This window comes from Pleurodeles waltl, chromosome 5, assembly GCF_031143425.1.
Source record: "Pleurodeles waltl isolate 20211129_DDA chromosome 5, aPleWal1.hap1.20221129, whole genome shotgun sequence".
In the NCBI taxonomy this organism is placed as follows: domain Eukaryota; kingdom Metazoa; phylum Chordata; class Amphibia; order Caudata; family Salamandridae; genus Pleurodeles; species Pleurodeles waltl.
This window is the reverse complement of record NC_090444.1, coordinates 1,358,979,771-1,358,997,655: the sequence shown is the minus strand read 5'-3', so window position 1 is coordinate 1,358,997,655 and position 17,885 is coordinate 1,358,979,771. Positions and strand designations below refer to the sequence as shown.

The following is a 17,885-nucleotide window of genomic DNA, read 5'->3' as shown; positions in this document are numbered from 1 at the left end:
GCATTTGACAAGGTGGGCCAATCTATCCTATAACACTGTTTGAATGAGGTGGCAGATGGGGAAACAATTCTTCACAGGTTAAATGTCCTTTTTTCTAGGCCTTTCCCTTTCAGTTAGTCTGCCTTTTTCACTCCCGTAGCACACCTGGCCCCTCGGTAGTGCCTAAAGGAATCTTCCTTCTTTCACATACTCTTTGAGGTATAGGTCTACCCTCTTTCTAATATCCTTAGGCTGTTTTACTACTCAACTAATACTCGTGCAGATGACGCCCAAAATATTGCCAATTTAGACAACGAGGCTCTCTTTATAACCCCGCAACTGCGTGGGACCCAGAAGCAGATGGAAAAAATGCTCACAAACTGAATACCAGTTCAGAGGATAGATACTGACTTCTTTCATTAAATGATTTCTGTTTATTCTCAAACAACTATTCCAAAACAGAGTGCTGCTATGTGCGGGACAGAGGTTCACATATCAGTCTGATGGTTTGGTTCAAGACCTTCCTCAAATTTAGCTCCGGTAAGATGAAGATCTCAGGCCCTTCGTCTTGAGCAAAATACCTCAATTATGGCAGCTTGAGTTCTGCCTCGGACTGTTTACTGTGATAGTCCGTTTAGGGCTTCAGGACTATGCAGTGACCAAACCCAGACCAAGTAGGGGTTCACCAAATCTGCCACCTGGAGAAAAGCTATCGGGTTTCTTATGCTCAAAGACATATCCATGGTAATTATTAGAGATAGAAGTTAGTTTAAGTGCATTTGCTTGGTTCATAAGGAATTGCAAAAGCTAATTCTCTAGTGCCAAATTGACTATTTGCTAAACATGCTCTATGACGCTCACTTAAAGTCAAGACATTTACTCTTCTTGTAGGTCCTGAAGATTAAAAAAAAGGAAATGTTTGACGGCAGGTCACTTGGGCAAAATAACTTACTGCCAAAACATTTCACACTATCCTGACACCTTGCCATTAAGAAGGGCCAAAGGTGTTTCTTTTTTGCTTTAAGTCCAAGAAACCTACGGATAATCACTGCATTTTATAAGACAAAAGATGATTCATCAATCAAAATCATACATAGTTGTTACCATCATTAGTGGCTTTAATTGTTTACAAAGATTTTGCCAAAGGAGACATCCCTTTTTCTTCAAAGAACGGTGACAATCAAATTTGTGACTATTTTCAGGGTGTAGAAACTACCTTGTAATGGGGACATGGATTTGAAGGAACATACAGGTGTGTGGGTATTTGCTTCCAATTGCAGAGTGCCCCACTAAGAAATACTCAGAACCTCGGCTCTAGCACAGAATTTACCATTGACAAACGCAGAATGTTGAAATTTCGATCCTGAAACACAAGCATTGTTTAATTTGTTCAATAAGATCTGGTCTCCAAGATGAAGAACAAAGGATGGTTTTATAGCTGGTGCAATCTGAAAACTTCCATTATAAATCAATGTTGCATGTGCCAGTACTCAACTTTACTAGAATTAGCAGGTGACGATTAAAAAGTGTGCTGAGTTACCTTTCATGGAGTCCTACATTAAGTGTTTACAAGTGGCTTGTAAATGGCAATGGCGCAGTTACTTCTTATCTTATGGATACAACCAGAAAACTTCAGCACAGAGTCTTTGAGAAAAGCTGCCTAATGTTTCCATAAGATTGGTCGCACAACATGAAAACATGCAATATATTAAAGAAAATACACACGAGAAGAAAAAAATAACGTTTTATTTTCAAAATTATCCAAATATTGGACAGTGTAAACAAAATTCACAACACATTCCCTCGTGCACTTAAGCAAGTGCTGCAGTCGATAGAACCTGTTTTGCCTCACACTCTGTCTGGCCCAGAGAAAGCCTATAGTCAGTGTTCCTAATTGAAACCTCCTGGGAACAGTCTTCTGCAACGATGCCTCAAAGAGGGAAATTAAACTGGCTAAGCTTCTTTCCTAATGCAGGTCTATACACAAATCAAGCAAAGCTGCCCTTTTTTTTTTTTTTACTTTTTCCTCCACCTGATTTACTTTGCCAGCAAGCTATAATTACAAGAGTTAAATGCTATGAAAACTTATTTTTCTGCACTGAGAAACATAAGCATAACGAAATAAAACAAAACAAATGTTGTATTAGTGAATACAGACTGAATACGTGAACGTCGCATTTTTATTTAGAAATGTAACAACACGTTGTCTGACTTTATAGTAGAGGGAGGCAGGATTTAACTTTACAACTATGAAGAGCCATCTAACAGACAGATTTAAAAAAAAGCCAGGGCCACTGAAATTTAGAAAAGTGATAATCCTGTTACTAACTGAATGCAACAAGAACGTGAAAAAAACGGAAAAGGCTAAATAGGAAAGGTTAAAATGGGCAAGTATCGCTTTTCCAAAAAATATAGTGCAGAAACTCGAAAAATATTCAAAAAATGTGTTAAAATGAGTTTGCTGTGGTATTTGCAAAAGACGTCATTCGTGCTGCGTGCCTCATAAAAGAGTAGGCCTCAAACCTAACTTTTATTGGCCATAAGCCAAAGCTACTTAGCTCGTTTTATTATTGGTGACTCGCAAAATTCGCTCTTTTGGCGTGGTAGTTTACCTGTCTACCGGAACTTGTATCCAACTTTCGGACAAAACAGTTGTAGGATTGGAGTTACCTGGGATTGCGACTCCTCTGGTAGAGAAAAACAACTATATATAAATAAATGGTGAAAAGAGTAAATCATCCCTTCCGCTCTAGTCATTTCTCAAATTAAGGAACAATGCTCGTTCTTGGCAATGTAACATGAGCACGGATGGTATTCGCTAGTACTGGGGAAAGTGATGCAAAAATAAATAAAAAATCCTCTAAAAGAATACATTTCATGTGCTGCAGCCATAGAAGCTGAGCTTTTTGACTGGTGACTCACAATACACTGCAGTGAATAGCTGTGGTAGGAAAACATACCACGTTACCAGCTGAGCCTATTTCCCCAGAACTCCATTTCCCCAGAACTCCCTTCTGCTTCCGTCTAAGGCCTCTGATCGGCCAAAGTTCAGTTCTCTGCATTCTAACAAGTACTTCTCAAGCCAGAGCTGAAAGAACGAGTGCCCTATGAAAACAGCATTCCCAGCTGAATCATTCCAGGAAGGAGCCCACTGGCTAGCCAGAAAGTAAACGGACACGAAAGCAAGGCAAGGAGTCAAAGAGTTCTTGTGCAGAGGGGACTAAATAGCAGTACCATGCTGACCTTTACAGGTCATGCGAATGGGTCATAAGGTCAATTGAAAAATCAAACCAAAAGAACGTTGGTCTGACCTTCTTCCTTGAGATTATGGTAAGCTTTTGTTGACAGAAAAATGTGACGACAGTTGAGTGACATTTTGTATTCTAGAATGTAACTCCTTTAAGGGTAGCCTCGTGTACTTCCAATCTGCAAATGTCACATTGGAAAATCTATAGGTGTGAATTGCAGGTAAGTAGAGCTCCAGTAACCCTTTCAGACGTAACGTTCAGCATTTGGCAAGGGCTTCTTTCTACCCATGCACACATTACACACAACGAAGGTAGTCACAACAATAGTGGGAGGTAATATATAAACTGCGTAACAGTAAAGTGTAAAGCTTCAACTAGTGACCTAACTGCAAATCAACTATTGTGCTCTGAGATCCAGCTGAAAACAAAAACAAAACAGCATCTTAACGCTTCCAAGTGCTACATTTTATCCAGACCATAACACACTTCTATGTATACATATGTGCACGATATATAAATATATACATGCTATAGATACACATAGACAGTCATACTAATAATTGCATTTCAAAACAACATTAATTTAACAAATGCATTTATCAAAAAATAAGGCATTTCCTCCACCGTTTATTCACAGGCTTATTTTCTCCCCTTTACCCATAACAAAAATTGTGGTCATTATTACAAATTATTATCTCCTGACTTCAAAATCATTCTAAATGTAACAGGCACTTTACATATTATCTGAGTGTGCAAATAAATTGTTGTTCTAAGTGAACTTCCTCGATTGGGCATCTGAAGGTTGAAATCTTTGGTCTTCGAGTGTAAAATAGGTTTCATAACCATTTTTTATTACACATTTATCCGTTATTGTGACAAAAACTTTTTCAAATACAGAAACTAAATTCGATTTGCTGCTCAGGATAACTATATCACTATGTTATCCCTTGTTCTTGAACAAACCTGTCCTATTAAAGCTTTCTGCTCAAGCGATACATAATGTGATCATCACACTGGCCCTCTTTGAAGCTGCAAGCCCCACATCTATCGGATATGCTCTGTATAGCAACTCTCTTCCTCTGTGCACTTGAAAAACACAAGGATATTTATGGTTGTTGCCCTTTAACTCTCCAAACTGCAAGTAATGCCCATTCGAGCAATTACAGCGAGACCATATTTTTACTCACACAGGACCCTTGTTCCATGCTGGGGGCGCTCTTTTCCTTTGTGGCCTACCTTTAGTGCTCTGGGTTGGAGTCCAACTGCTTGTCTGCTCTTTGTCAGACCAATCTCGCATTTGCAAAAAACAAATGCACAAACCCAGCTTTGAGAGTGTGAGCAGACCCTCACTGCACAGAAATCAGAACCAATTCTAGGAAAAGGGCTACTCTCTTTCACGGCCCTTTTCATTTAGGTCGCCTTACACAATGCCTTGCAGCCCTTCTTAATTGCAGGGCAACCAAGTAGAGTAGGTGTGTTGCTGGCAAGCATAGACCGGCTGGACTTGGGCAATGTAGTAATTGCTAAAGTTTGCATCTGCTACATACGGGGCAGGTTGGTAATAGCAAGTCACATTGGCCACGTTGGGAATGATGTTCTGCTCTGCTAAGACACGAATGGCTAGCATAGTGATTAGGTTTAGGGTTTGTCTCCTCTCGTGGCCCATAAGGCAGACAGTGCTTTCATTCACCACGCTATGCAGGGTCATCAGATAATCATACTTCCGGTCTTCCAGTCCTACAAAGTGATTCTGCAAATAGGCCTCGAGCTTCCTCTGCTGTTCCCCAATGTCAGAAAAATCAATGAAAAACCTTGAGCACATGTACCTCTGAAGAGATTTCATCTCAGCCTCTGAAGCAGCGGTGAAGCCCCTCACCAAGAGATTGCAGTACTTGAGAAGCCCACCTCCTCTTATTTCCTCAGGGTTCCTGGTGTCGATGGTCTTGTTGCAGAGGTGGTCGAAGGCTTGCTGAAAATCCCCATAGACACTCTCACCAATGATTGTGGGATGGAACGGTTCAGTCATTGGATTCTCTGAGCATTCGTAGAAAAGCAGGAGAGAGTCAAGTTTGATCTGAAAAGAATCGACACTGAACTCAAATTGTCTCCTCAAAGAGTCCACAAACTTTAACTCCACATTTTTCCCATGGTTATTGGACAGGGAAATGAGACTCCATCGATCTGAGTCATTGCAAACTTTCACCATCTTTTGAACGTAAGCTTCCTGCAATTGTGGAGACAGAAAAAAACAGATTTATAAGTGGTGTATTACTTTGAATTTCGAGGTCTTCATCTTGTTCCCTGTTTGCAGCAACCCAAACAATGCAGTCTATCACTCTAAGGCATGCTAGTATTTTGGGAGCAATCTCTTCCCCAGGTACAGGATCACATTTGATGCAGCTAATACCAGTGTGGCACCTCCTAGTAGAGGCTACATAGGCCATTACCTAGTGCTGTCTTAAAACAGCATCAGCTCATGAAGAACAGCTGGTAAAGTCAATCAGTTACAGTTGCATTGTCAACTATAAAGCAGACCTAATGGATTTGCCAAAGTGACAGGGGCATTGAATCTGTGTTTCAGCTGCAATGCAGCTACTGCATACATTGAAATCTCTTCAACTGTTGAATGTAGTTGCAAGGGTTGGCAAAAGTAATTTATCTAATGAAAAACCAAAGAGGGGCGGGCCTTTGGTGTGGCTAACAATAGACTTATTTTCCCATAAAGTGAACCAATGTGTCTGCAAGTCAAAAAAATATGTTTTATTTTTATATACAGAGCATGTATGAAATAAAGAAATGAATACGAAAAGAGAGTAGTGATCAAGTGTACATTCTGGAAGGGTAAGAATTTCTCTTCTATTGCAACTGAACCACTTTGAAGGCAGCAACAGGTATGATTAAAGATGCGATTGATGAGGTGTCACAGCAACGGCTGAAAGGAGCTGGCCCAAACAAGCCACTGGTTCAAGGTGCTACATCTATATTGTAAACAAGAGGTAGTGCTGACGTAAAAACAAGAATGGATGCCCGTGAAGGCTCAAAAATAATCACTAGTTTGTTTGCAACTATAATAAGGTCTGCACATTATCAGTGTGTGGGTGGATAGGTTGGTCAGGGAATACCACTCTGCCTTTACATTTGTTGACACAGGTGATGCCTATGAGGTTAGGGCCGACATAGGAATGTGAGCACATATGACTTTATTCTCTCCAGGCAGAGTGCTTGCAGATTCCTGCATCACTGAGTCACTTCTGCCGCCCTATATTAAACTCGGAAGGCAGATCCTATTTCAGGAAAGAAAAAGATATGACGTTTCAACAAAGTGTCGAAAGCTCCTTACAGTAAGCGCATTATCTGCGTGTAGGGGGATTAGAAATACAACATATCGAAGGATGGCAATAAGGAAAAATGTATTGAACAGTAGTGTATCGTTCAACTTTACACGCGAGTCTATATTCGATGTCAAAGCGCTGCTGTCGTACTAAAGCTGATGCGAATAAGGTCTCGTTCAGAACTAATTCAGAAAGAAGAGTACAGCCTGCGTTCACCAAAAACAATTACACTGGGGGTGGGAGAATTCATCGGACTGTGTTAAATCGGTCCAGGCCATAGTACTTTGGTAAAGTAAATTTAGCAAGCCATGCTGCAGTTTGCTCTTGGAGTCACAGATAAATTCCCAAAAGTATTTAGTGAAGGATGTACATTTGAAATTAGCGTATATATTTTTTTTCCAGGGCTGCCTGTAAGATATAGAAAGAAACAAGGTTCTCCGTGTATTGCACGGTCTCTCCAGGTTCACTCACACCAGCGTTGTACAATCCTATAGACCTGCTCCTGCAGCAGCACAGCCTGAAAGCCTGCTGTGCACTGATGTCCAGTCGTACACCACACAAAGTGTGTGTGTGTGGTCGAAAAAGCCCGAGGGGCACCAAAGCTGTCAAATCGCGATTATTTACGGCCTTAGACGTCTCCTAATATCTTCTTACTCAGTCAGGGACACCGGGCTACTACGAATTGTATACAGTGTGATAAAAGCCCCTGTGGGGGTGGGCTGCACCGCAAGAGCGAACCAGACAGTTAGACTAGCGTAAAATCAGGAGTAGGGGCACGCAGAGAGCGCTATCTCCACTCCCGAAATCTGCGGGTCACAACCATGTGAGGGGGTCGATGTTGTAAAACCTGTGCAGACTAGTAGGCGAAAATCAGTTATGCTTTACTAAGTATAGAAACTTTTGCGAGGGAGAGCTCTGGGGTCTATGGATGTACATCTGGCAACTGCGTAGAGAGCTCCTACAGTCTGTGTGGTGTATCGGGTAAAGGATGCAAGGGCGCGCTCTGACACAGGAAGAGACTTGAAGATAAGTAATGCACTTAATATTAGGTAATATAGTGGTCATGAGAGACGGAACTCTTTGGGGACTGTCTCTCCTGTTAGGTGAGAATGGTATACTTACTGTCTTGAACACAAGCCTATTTTGAGATCTAACTCTGTTGGCAGTAGGATGGGGTAACTAATTCAGTGTGGTAAAGCCTGCGAAGTGTATGTCTGCTCGCATGATTATCCTATGAAGGTTTGAGATGGCTAGCTCTGCTACCCTTGAGCATGGTTATGAAGGCTAAAGCTGCTGTCTTGTTGATGTAATGAAAGGGAAGGCTAGCTCTCCTATCATTCCGAGGGCTGGCTCTGTGAGGTACTCATATAGTTCGGAAGGCCCGCTACACCGGTAGTTAGGAGGACAGGCCCTCCTGTCATTGTGAGGACTATCTTTGCTGCTTTAAAGTACTGAACGTTAAGTGTGAAGCCCTGGGTGCTTTTCTCGACGTGCACAAGGCAGTGCTTGAGCGCCCACCCTTACCTTGAGGGTGAGCGGCGTGATCTTCTCTTTGTTGACTCCCTCGGGTAGGAAGTCCAGTAGGCAGTCCAGCACCACGTCCTTGACAGTCTGGAACTCGGCCTGTCCGCGCAGCTGCGTGCAGAAGATGAGGTCCAGGTCCTTGTAGCCCAGGCCGCTGTGCTGGTGCAGGACGTGGCTGGCCGCCGAGCCGTTCAACCGCACATCACGCACATGGATACCGCGTTCCTCTAGGCGCCGCCGCACGGCACGGACAATCTGTCTCGGTTGCAGTTCCAAGGTGGGGAAGTTTCCTCGGCCATGGATGGGGATGGTCTCGGCCAAAATTTGGTCCAGTCGTTGCACCTGCTCCCAACTCAGGACGTTACACTGCCCACCGCCGCCATCCTCGCACTCCGGGGCTTGCCCACCCTCCGCAGGGGCACAGCAGGTCTGTTCGTCATCAGCCATGCTGAGGAGCCCCAGCAGCTCCGGTGCACCGTCCAGTCGCTCCTCAATTTTGGCAACCTGCAGACTTCTCCAGCTGTTCCTAAAAATAAAAGTAAACTGTCAGTGTGAGGCTCACGGAATAACTAGTACTTCACTTCTCATATGCGCTATTCCTGACTATGCACTGCCCCTTCGATTGTCCATGTCCACACGTCATTCATGTCCACTGCTCCGCCCTAAACACTCTATGCCACCCTCAGCACGTTAAACGAGCAGACTCTGGTCATTGAACTTTAGTGCTAAAGGCAGTGGACCGGTTTAAAATATCCTATAGAAAAAACACGATTAGCAGCAACTTTCAGGCTCTCATACACAGAGGTGCCTAAGACCTTTTGTTTTAAACCAATGTTAAAACGCGCGCGACAGCCTAATCCCAAATGCACTGTACTCTTTAAATACGAAATCTAGTTGGCCCGTTGCCCTTCAACAGACCTCTGCATGCCAAGCATGACCCAAGTAAGTTGTTCAAGAAGCATAATCATATGGTCAAGCGCACATTCACACGTTCATGCTGCTAGCACTCCTACATTGGGATGGAAACGCGACACTGAAGCACATCGCGGTCCCAACTGGGTGACCAAATCTGAGAGGCGCCCCTCACCTGGCTGCGCCCGTGGCTTTATCGCAATAGTGCCGATTGCTACTCTTCAGCTCTGCCAGTAGCAAAATATGCTGCAGCCGCCTCTCACTACTTTATATATGAGGTTTCCACTGCTCGACCGGGCCAGGCGTCACTACGCGTCGACACGCCCCCTCATCTACATGACGGCGCCCAGCCAGCCAACTCGGAACGGCCTGTCTGTGCCAGAGTCTCCCTGCTGTGGCCCCGCCCACTGGAGAGTTCGTCACGAGCCGCGGCCTCAGCGCTGGTCTAGTGGGCTCTGCTGGGTTCCTCTGTTAGAGGAGCTGCAGCATGAAGGCGAAAGCTAGCTCACAACTTCAGGTTGGCTCAAATGTGTTTCTAGTCATAGATTGAGCAACAAATGCGTGAGGTACATTGGAAACAACAACCGCTCATTACCGGAATTTGACCTTCGGCCCTAGCTGCTCATTAGGCTATATTTTACTTTAACTGTTCTAATATTGGAAATGCGTGCTCTAACATGACGCGAGGACAGAGTGGAACAACGCCTGCTGTTGTTGCATAGTCGGTATCCGGGGATATTTTGTGACAGAGCTGCAAGTGGATGAACGTGCCGTGCATGGTTAACGGGGTGTACAAACTTTTTTTTAATATCTATGAGCAAAGCAACATTCCCCACCTTCGAGTATCAATGGGCACTGCGCAAACAGGCCAGTGACAGAAGCAGCAGACTTTTGGGCTGTCTTTCTACCTCCACCCCAGGGCTGCAGAGTTTACTGAGGCCGCTTCATCTCCCCCCAGGTGATGCACGGGGGGTAAACCAACGGTGCGTGGGCTCGCCGACTCCCTGCACGCAGATGTGCTCGCCTGGCTCGTGACGTCTCCTCCTGCGTCATCAGCCAATGAGGGCGCACACGGAGGTGGTGCGTCACCGCGAGCTCGCACAGCTACCGCCGCCTCCACCCAAAGCAATGGCAGTAGTGTTTCTGTCACCGACAACGCCGTGCTCCCTCTACACACAGTCCGAGGTCGGGGTCTCCTACCTCCCAGGGGTCTTTCACACGTACAGAGAGAGGCAACCCTCTGCATTCTAATAGTCATCGTCATTCTACCACGAACAAAAACTACACGTGTGGGTTAGCGGAAGAATGTAGAGCATGTCGTTTACGTAATATGTAGTTTAGTTGGCATATAGCTTTGCGTCCATCTACCTGAAATCAGTTTCCCAACTTGGACAGTTGAAAGGCGCCTTCTACTTGGTGTTAACAAGTTTTTGTATTTTGCGTGGTGGGTGTTCCGAAAACTCCGCATGCTGTGATCACGACACTGCATTTTGACAATTCGTTAGAAAACAACGCAAGTCAAAACTGTATAAAGTGAAGTTTGTAGGGAAACTGTGTTTTTTCATCAACTGGCATTGCACATTTGGCCTGGGCTGGTACAGAGTGGGCCAACCCAGAAACGTATTATCCGCTAACACACTTGAATCGAAACGCAGGGAACGCACTCGGCCCGACGAACACAAGTCCACTAATGGAGCAGCCTGAAGCACACGACACCGATCCACTAATTACTAGCATAGGGGATCGAAGAAGCTCGTTAGTTTGCATCATTGATTACAGAGTTACGTATCGACGGTTTAATCTGTATAAGTTATCAGTGCCGTCCGTCCGATAAACACATATACTGTAGGATTTAGCGGAAAAGGAACTAAAAGTGTCTTGGAGAATACCCCTCATCTAAACAACCGCAGGATAACGCCAGGCGCGCCTAGAATGAGCATCATTCAGCGCTACCACAAAACCTTAAGCATAGGACAACAGCGACCCCTACAGGACGTGAATCTATGTGCTCAATTGGCGAGAAGGGGTTGGAGCCCAAGTCTGCCATGTGACACGTGCCACGCTCGCGTGAGGCATATGCCACAGCATGTCAACGTTTTCTGACATGCTCTTTTGTGAATCATTGCAGATAGTGTTAGTGTGTGTGTTCCAAAGGGCTCTTTTTCTGTTAGGTAAACTAAATAAAGGAAAAAAATAAAAAAAAGTGATTTTTACACTTCAGAAACAAGTAACACTTACTCTCTTTCACCCTGGTACTAGCCCCATGCATTTATTTTTACTATACAAGCTTCCTCTATCTCTCATTCCACAGATTAAGGGATTTCTTTCACTGCAAACCTTGCTCCCTCTTCTACATGCCACAGCATGTCACACATTTCTAGCATGCACTGGCATGACTAAATAGGCCACAAATCGTACAGACAGTGCCAGGGGGTGATTTACAATGGGACCTCTTTCATTTGGCTAACATAAAAAAAAACAAAAAAAAAAAACAACTTCAAAAACAATTTTTCTCCAGGTGAGGTTTGAATCCTGGTCAAAAAAGAAATGTTATCCCATGCTGTTACCCACTAAACCAAGCATGGTCACAATAATTATGGCTGGCAAAAGGCCTTGTAATTAGAGAGAAAGTGAGGACGTTTTTCTTTTATGTCCATGGTGATTTTTTAGCTTACATGCCACAAATTCACAGTTGCTTTTCACACTTCAGAAACAAATAACTCTTACTCTCTTTCACCCTGGTGCTAGCCCCATGCCTTTATCTTTACTATAAAAGCTTCCTCTATCTCTCATCCCACATAATAAGGGATTTCTTTCACTGCAAACCTTGCGCCCCCTTCTACATGCCACAGCATGTCACACATTCTTAGCATGCACCGCCATGTCTAAATAGGCCACAAATCGTACAGACAGTGCCAGGGTGTGATTTACATGTGTTGGTTAACATAAAAAAAAAAAAAAAAACAACAACTTAAAAAACGATTTTTCTCCAGGTGAGGTTTGAACCCTGGTCAAAAAGGAACCCTAAACTATGCTGCTACCCACTAAACCAGGCACTGTCATGATAATTTTATAACAAGACCGGAGGCTCCTATTATACTTTTTTTTCCTGCTGTAGTCCAATAGCAGCCAAGAGAAACACACCAATCCCAGGGGCTTGCGAAACACGCAGCCAATGGGAGTTAAGAGTAATAACGTTAACCAATCAGAATATTATATCACGTAAGATATACCAATCCTGACTGCAGGCAGCCCTCTTTTCTTGCTGCTCGCAGTCAAGATAAGTATATCTTTCCTTGCTCCATACTTTTCGATAATTTTATTGTAATTTTCTTGTATTTACATGTGGTTTTACTACTTTGCCTGTAACTATTACTTTTGTAAACGTTGTGACCTTGAATGCGCACGCGTTTCTATCTCTTCGGCTACATTTAGCCTTTATCTCTCACGCGCGGAGAGAATTCCCCATTTACACCTCAATCAGCTCGCGTCGCCGTGAACGTTCTATTTTGAACGCCGGCTGACACGAGCTTCAAACGCTCATTCTTGGCATTCCGGAGCGCATTCCTTCTGAAGCGCTCGTCTTATTTCGGCCGTCTGCAGCGTTTTTCAACACTTTTTCAATACATTTCCTCGGAGCTCTCCTCTGCACCTCGACGACTGCTCTATTTACCTTGCAGTGAAGCTGGGCCTCGGATTACAGCTTTTTATCACCTTTCTTCCTGGTGAGTCACACGCCTCTTAGTTTCAAAGCCTGCCCTTCTTAGTTAACCCCTTACTTACCAGTTTTTTGCCTCTTCTTTCTAGCAAAATGGATTTTTCAGCTTTCTTCACAGAAAATGATGATTCTGAAGAGAATTTTACCTGTAATCTAAATAACTGTATTCAATCTTCAGTTAAAAAAGCAGTTTCTGCTTCTATGGGAAAGATTTCTAAACAAATCCAATCTACAGTATAATCCTGTTTATTCCAATCACAAGTGGCCCATTCTGCGGGGGAAAGCAGAAAGCGCAAAGCCTCAGAGGCTTCTTCTAATCAGGCTAACGCCTTGTCTGCGCTAATGGATGGTGAGTCAAGCTCACACAGGATGGAGGACGAAGTTCCTCAAAGGCCTCCTACGACGGAGGGGAACAAAGTTATGGGTACTAAAAGTAAAAATAAATCAAAAAATGTGTCTAAGACCCATAAAATTGTGATTGCGGAAATTAGAGATACTGATGATGATGGTGACATTAATGATTCTTCCTCAGACAATGAGGATGACAACACCTCAAACTTTTGGATTGGTCCCCCCCTAAAAAATCTAAGTCAACATCAACTGAACAATCCCACGCCCCTCTATTAGATTCAGATGATAACCCCATGTTTGATCCTGGACTAATTCACCATCCCAATTCCACTGAATGGTTACTTTCTGACCATGTTGCAAGCTATATTCTTGCAAAATTACGTCTTCCCCTAGACAAACAAGTACGAGCTAAGCTTCGCTCAGAATGTCCCAGACCCTCCCTTCCCTTACACATTACTGCTACCCCGTCTATAGATCCGTCCCTCCTAACCTTTTTCTCCAAATTTGGGAAAGACCCCCGTAAAGGGGTGGACAGAGCCTGGGCTCTATGCCAGGATAAAGTACTTGATTTGGTCGGTCCCTTATCCTGCATTTTTGACCTCGCAGAATCCACTAGAATCAATGATGAATCTATCGATCCTGAAGAACTGTCCCTCTGGATCCAGAGAGCTTTTTGTTTGCTGGGTAATGCGAACTCAGCCATGACGCATGAGCGTCGAAAAGGTCTACTTCTCAAACTAGATCCTAAGCTTGCAAATTTGGCAGCTATGGATCCAGGAGCTAAAGGCAATGGTTTACTCTTTGGAGACAACTTTATCAAAGAACTAAGTAAATACGTCACCACCTTTGCTTCGCTTGACAAAGCCCAACAGTCACTCAGAAAGGTATTTAACTCACAGGTTTTTGCCAGGGCTGGTAGAGGAAGAAGCCGCTCCACCGGCCGGTCCTTCAGGAACCAAGGCTTCAGAGGCTCCTATAATTACCATCAGCAACAGCAATAGGACTTTCGTCCACAATTCTACCCCCAGCGTTCCAGAGGGTTCAGAGGAAGGAACCAACGCAGGTCCTATAGCAATTCAGGTAAGCCAACCTTCTGGCCATCTTTCTATAGGGAGTCGTCTAAAAAATCTTCTTCACAAATGGAAAGAAATTACCTCAGACCCCTGGGTTCTCAATACTGTCAAAGGCTATTTAATAGAACTTTACGAAACTCACTTTCAACCGTCCCCCCTTCCTCCCCTCAGATTTTCAGAAGAAATGTCAAATCTTATCACTACAGAAATCCAAGATCTCCTTCAAAAACGTGCTATCCAACCAGCTCGTCCCCTTCTCTCAGGCTTCATAAGCCCCCTCTTTCTAGTAATCAGAAAAAACAAGAAAATAAGACAGGTCATCAATCTCAGGCAATTCAATCAGTTCGTTGTTTACAGACACTTCAAGATGGAAACGATTCTCCATCTAAGAGATTCGCTTCTCCTCAACGACTGGATGGTCCGTCTAGATCTTCAAGACGCTTACTTAACAGTTCCTATACATCACTCTCACAGAAAGTTTCTTCAATTCCAATGGAACTATCACACCTATCAGTTCATTTGCCTACCCTTCGGCCTTTCCTCGGCCCCCTGGTGCTTCACCAAGTTAATGAAACCTATTGTAGCTCTTCTCCGATCTCAGGGATTCAGACTGATAATCTATCTGGACGATATACTTCTAATGCATCAAGACATTTCTACACTCCGGTCTCAACTCTCTTTCACAATCTCACTCCTTTCAGATCTAGGCTTCCTAATCAACAACGAGAAATCGAGGTTTACCTCGACACAGACAATGGAATTCCTAGGATTCCTAATCAATTCCTCTCAAGGCCTCCTACAACTCCCGACCTCAAAAATAAAAAGTATCAAATCAGAGATAACCCTATCTTTACAGCAGACTTCTCTCTCCCTCAGGTCTCTTGCAAGGATTGTAGGTCTTCTTTCTTTCTTCGATTCAGGCAATTTTCCCAGGCCCCCTCCACTATCGGGCGCTCCAAAGATTGAAAATTCGACAATTGCGCAAAGGACTTGCTTATTCAGATTTCATCCCCCTTGACCACGAATCCCGTACAGAACTCCAATGGTGGCTCGATCATCTCGAAGCCTGGAATGGCAGGACCATCTTTGCCTCAGCCCCAGATCTTGTATTAGAATCCGACGCATGTCTAACAGGCTGGGGCGCAGGGTGTGGACAGATATCGACTGGAGGCACATGGTCTCGACAGGAGTCTTCATCGCATATCAACTATTTAGAGATGCTTGCAGGCTCCTTTGCAATAAAAACCTTCACCAAAAACAGAGTCTCTTGTTCCGTACTCCTTCGTATGGACAATCTCACAGCGGTAAAATACATCAATCACCTCAGCGGTACCAAGTCCAAACCCCTAGCAGAACTAGCAAAAAACTTCTGGGAATTCTGTCTTCATCGAAAAATTTCAGTTCAAGCAGAATACTTGCCAGGTTCTCTCAACTCAGTTGCAGACTGGTATTCTCGCCATCTTTCCGATTACAGCGACTGGAAGCTTCACTCTTCAGTCTTCAACTCTATTCATCGCAAATGGGGTCCCTTCCACATAGATCTCTTTGCATCCCGTTTGAATGCTCCACTTCCTCGTTTCTTCAGCTGGAGACCAGATCCTCACGCCTTGGCGACCGATGCATTTCTTCAACAATGGCATCATGCAATAAACTTCGCATTCCCTCCTTTTATCATGATAAACAGAGTCCTCTCCCATCTTCGCGTCAAAAAGCCACACTAGTTTTAGTAGTCCCGTTGTGGCAAGCCCAAGTGTGGTATCCCACTCTCCTAGAATTAGCCATCGACTTCCCTGTGCTTCTGCCCTCCTTTCCCTCCCTCCTTCTCAATCCACAAGGTCTCCCTCACAACCTCATTCTCAACAAAACCCTTCTCCTATCCACCTGGAAAGTTTCAGGTCTTCCTCATCTTATCCAGGAATTTTACTTGAGGCTTCAACCTACATCAACAATTCCTGGGCTCCAGGCACTTCCAAGGCTTACAAATCAGCTTGGTCCATCTGGTCTAGCTGGTGTTTGGGAAAAGCATGTGATCCCTTTTCAGCAGATCTAACTCTAATAGCTAATTTTCTTGCTTCTCAAGCTAGCGCCGGCAAATCATACAGAACCATCAATCTATATAGATCAGCTATATCTCTACATCACCCATTTATAAACGGAAAACCTGTAGGAGAACATCCTATAATTTGTCGTCTTTTAAATGGAGTAAAATTCTCCAGTCCCCCAATTCCCAAATACTCCACTTTATGGGACGTGAACCTCGTTCTACAAATGTTTGTTTCATGGCAGGATAATGACTCTTTATCTTTGAAAATGCTTTCGGCTAAGTTAACAATGTTACTTTGTCTTGTGTCTATCAAACGTCTGTCTGATGTCAAAGCCCTAGGTATCTCGGCTCGTCATTTCACACCTACTGGTGTTCTGTTCAATGTTTCTCGTCGTACCAAAACCAACATTACTTCTGTTTTCTATCCCTTTTTTCCAAATCACCCAAAACTTTGTGTGGGAAACTGTTTAAAAGTTTATGAACAGAAAACGGCTGATCTTAGAACATCTTCCGCTTCCCAACTCTTAATTTCCTTCAGGAAACCCCATAAACCTGTATCTTCCCCTACCTTGGCTCGCTGGGTCAAATGGGTGATGTCCCTAGCGGGTATTGATACCTCAAAATTTGGTGCCCATTCTGCTAGAGGGGCCATGGCGTCAAAAGCCTTTTGGGCTGGTTCACGCTTGGAAGATATTCTAAGATCAGCAGATTGGTCAAATTATTCTACCTTTCGCACATTTTATTGTAAACCTGTTAGTACAGCAACTTCCGTAGTAGTTAACATGCTTTAAACAAGCATAATAGGAGCCTCCGGTCTTGTCATAAAATGTAGATTTTCCAAGTATTTTATGATGGAAAGTCTTAATTTTATTAAAGACACGAAGGCTAGTATTATCCCACCGCTTCTTGCACTAATGTTGTTCTCTCCCACCCCTTCTAGTTACTACCAATGCTCCAGCATCCGCTTCAACCTAATTCAACGGAGGCCGATTCTCCTCGCAGTACCCATTCACCGCAATTTCCATTGAACTCGGATTCCGGCATCCATCATCCCGTCAAGCCATCCTACTCTCCTAACCTGGACAGAATTCAAGACTTTTTTGCTCTAATCCTGGCAATATGTTTAATTTGTTGTATTGTACCTTTATTCAAATCCTTTTCTTGACTGTCTCGCAACTGAAAAGAGGGCTGCCTGCCGTCAGGATTGGTATATCTTACGTGATATAATATTCTGATTGGTTAACGTTATTACTCTTAACTCCCATTGGCTGCGTGTTTCGCAAGCCCCTGGGATTGGTGTGTTTCTCTTGGCTGCTATTAAAATAAAACAGGAAAAGAAAGCATAATACTCGCCTCCATGTCTTTAATAAAGTTAAGACTTTCCATCATAAAATACTTGGAAAATCTACATTATAGTTGGCAAAAGGCCTTGTAATCAGAGATAAAGTGAGGACGTCCTTCTTTTATGTCCATGGCGATTTGTTAGCTTACATGCCACAAATTCAAAGTTGCTTTTCACACTTCAGAATCAAATAACCCTTACTCTCTTTCACCCTGGTACTAGCCCCATGCATTTATCTTTACTATACAAGCTTCCTCTATCTCTCATTCCACAGATTAAGGGATTTTATTACAAACACGGAGGCTCCTATTATGCTATCTTCTCTTGCTTTAATTTGAATAGCAGCCAAGAAAAAACTACAA

At 43.6% G+C, this 17,885-nt stretch overlaps 1 protein-coding gene across 1 annotated transcript; it reads right to left on the bottom strand.

Moving 5' to 3' along the window:
• Nucleotides 1-1,707: 1,707 nt before the first annotated feature.
• TENT5A (terminal nucleotidyltransferase 5A) lies at nucleotides 1,708-9,279 on the bottom strand. The gene is made up of 3 exons (XM_069235621.1): nucleotides 9,171-9,279; nucleotides 8,084-8,609; nucleotides 1,708-5,451 (listed from the first exon to the last, which is right to left on the bottom strand). The coding sequence occupies exons 2-3, from the start codon at nucleotides 8,528-8,530 to the stop codon at nucleotides 4,672-4,674; spliced, it is 1,227 nt and encodes a 408-aa protein (XP_069091722.1). The 5' UTR covers nucleotides 8,531-8,609; nucleotides 9,171-9,279; the 3' UTR covers nucleotides 1,708-4,671.
• Between the last annotated feature and the right edge of the window lie 8,606 nt (nucleotides 9,280-17,885).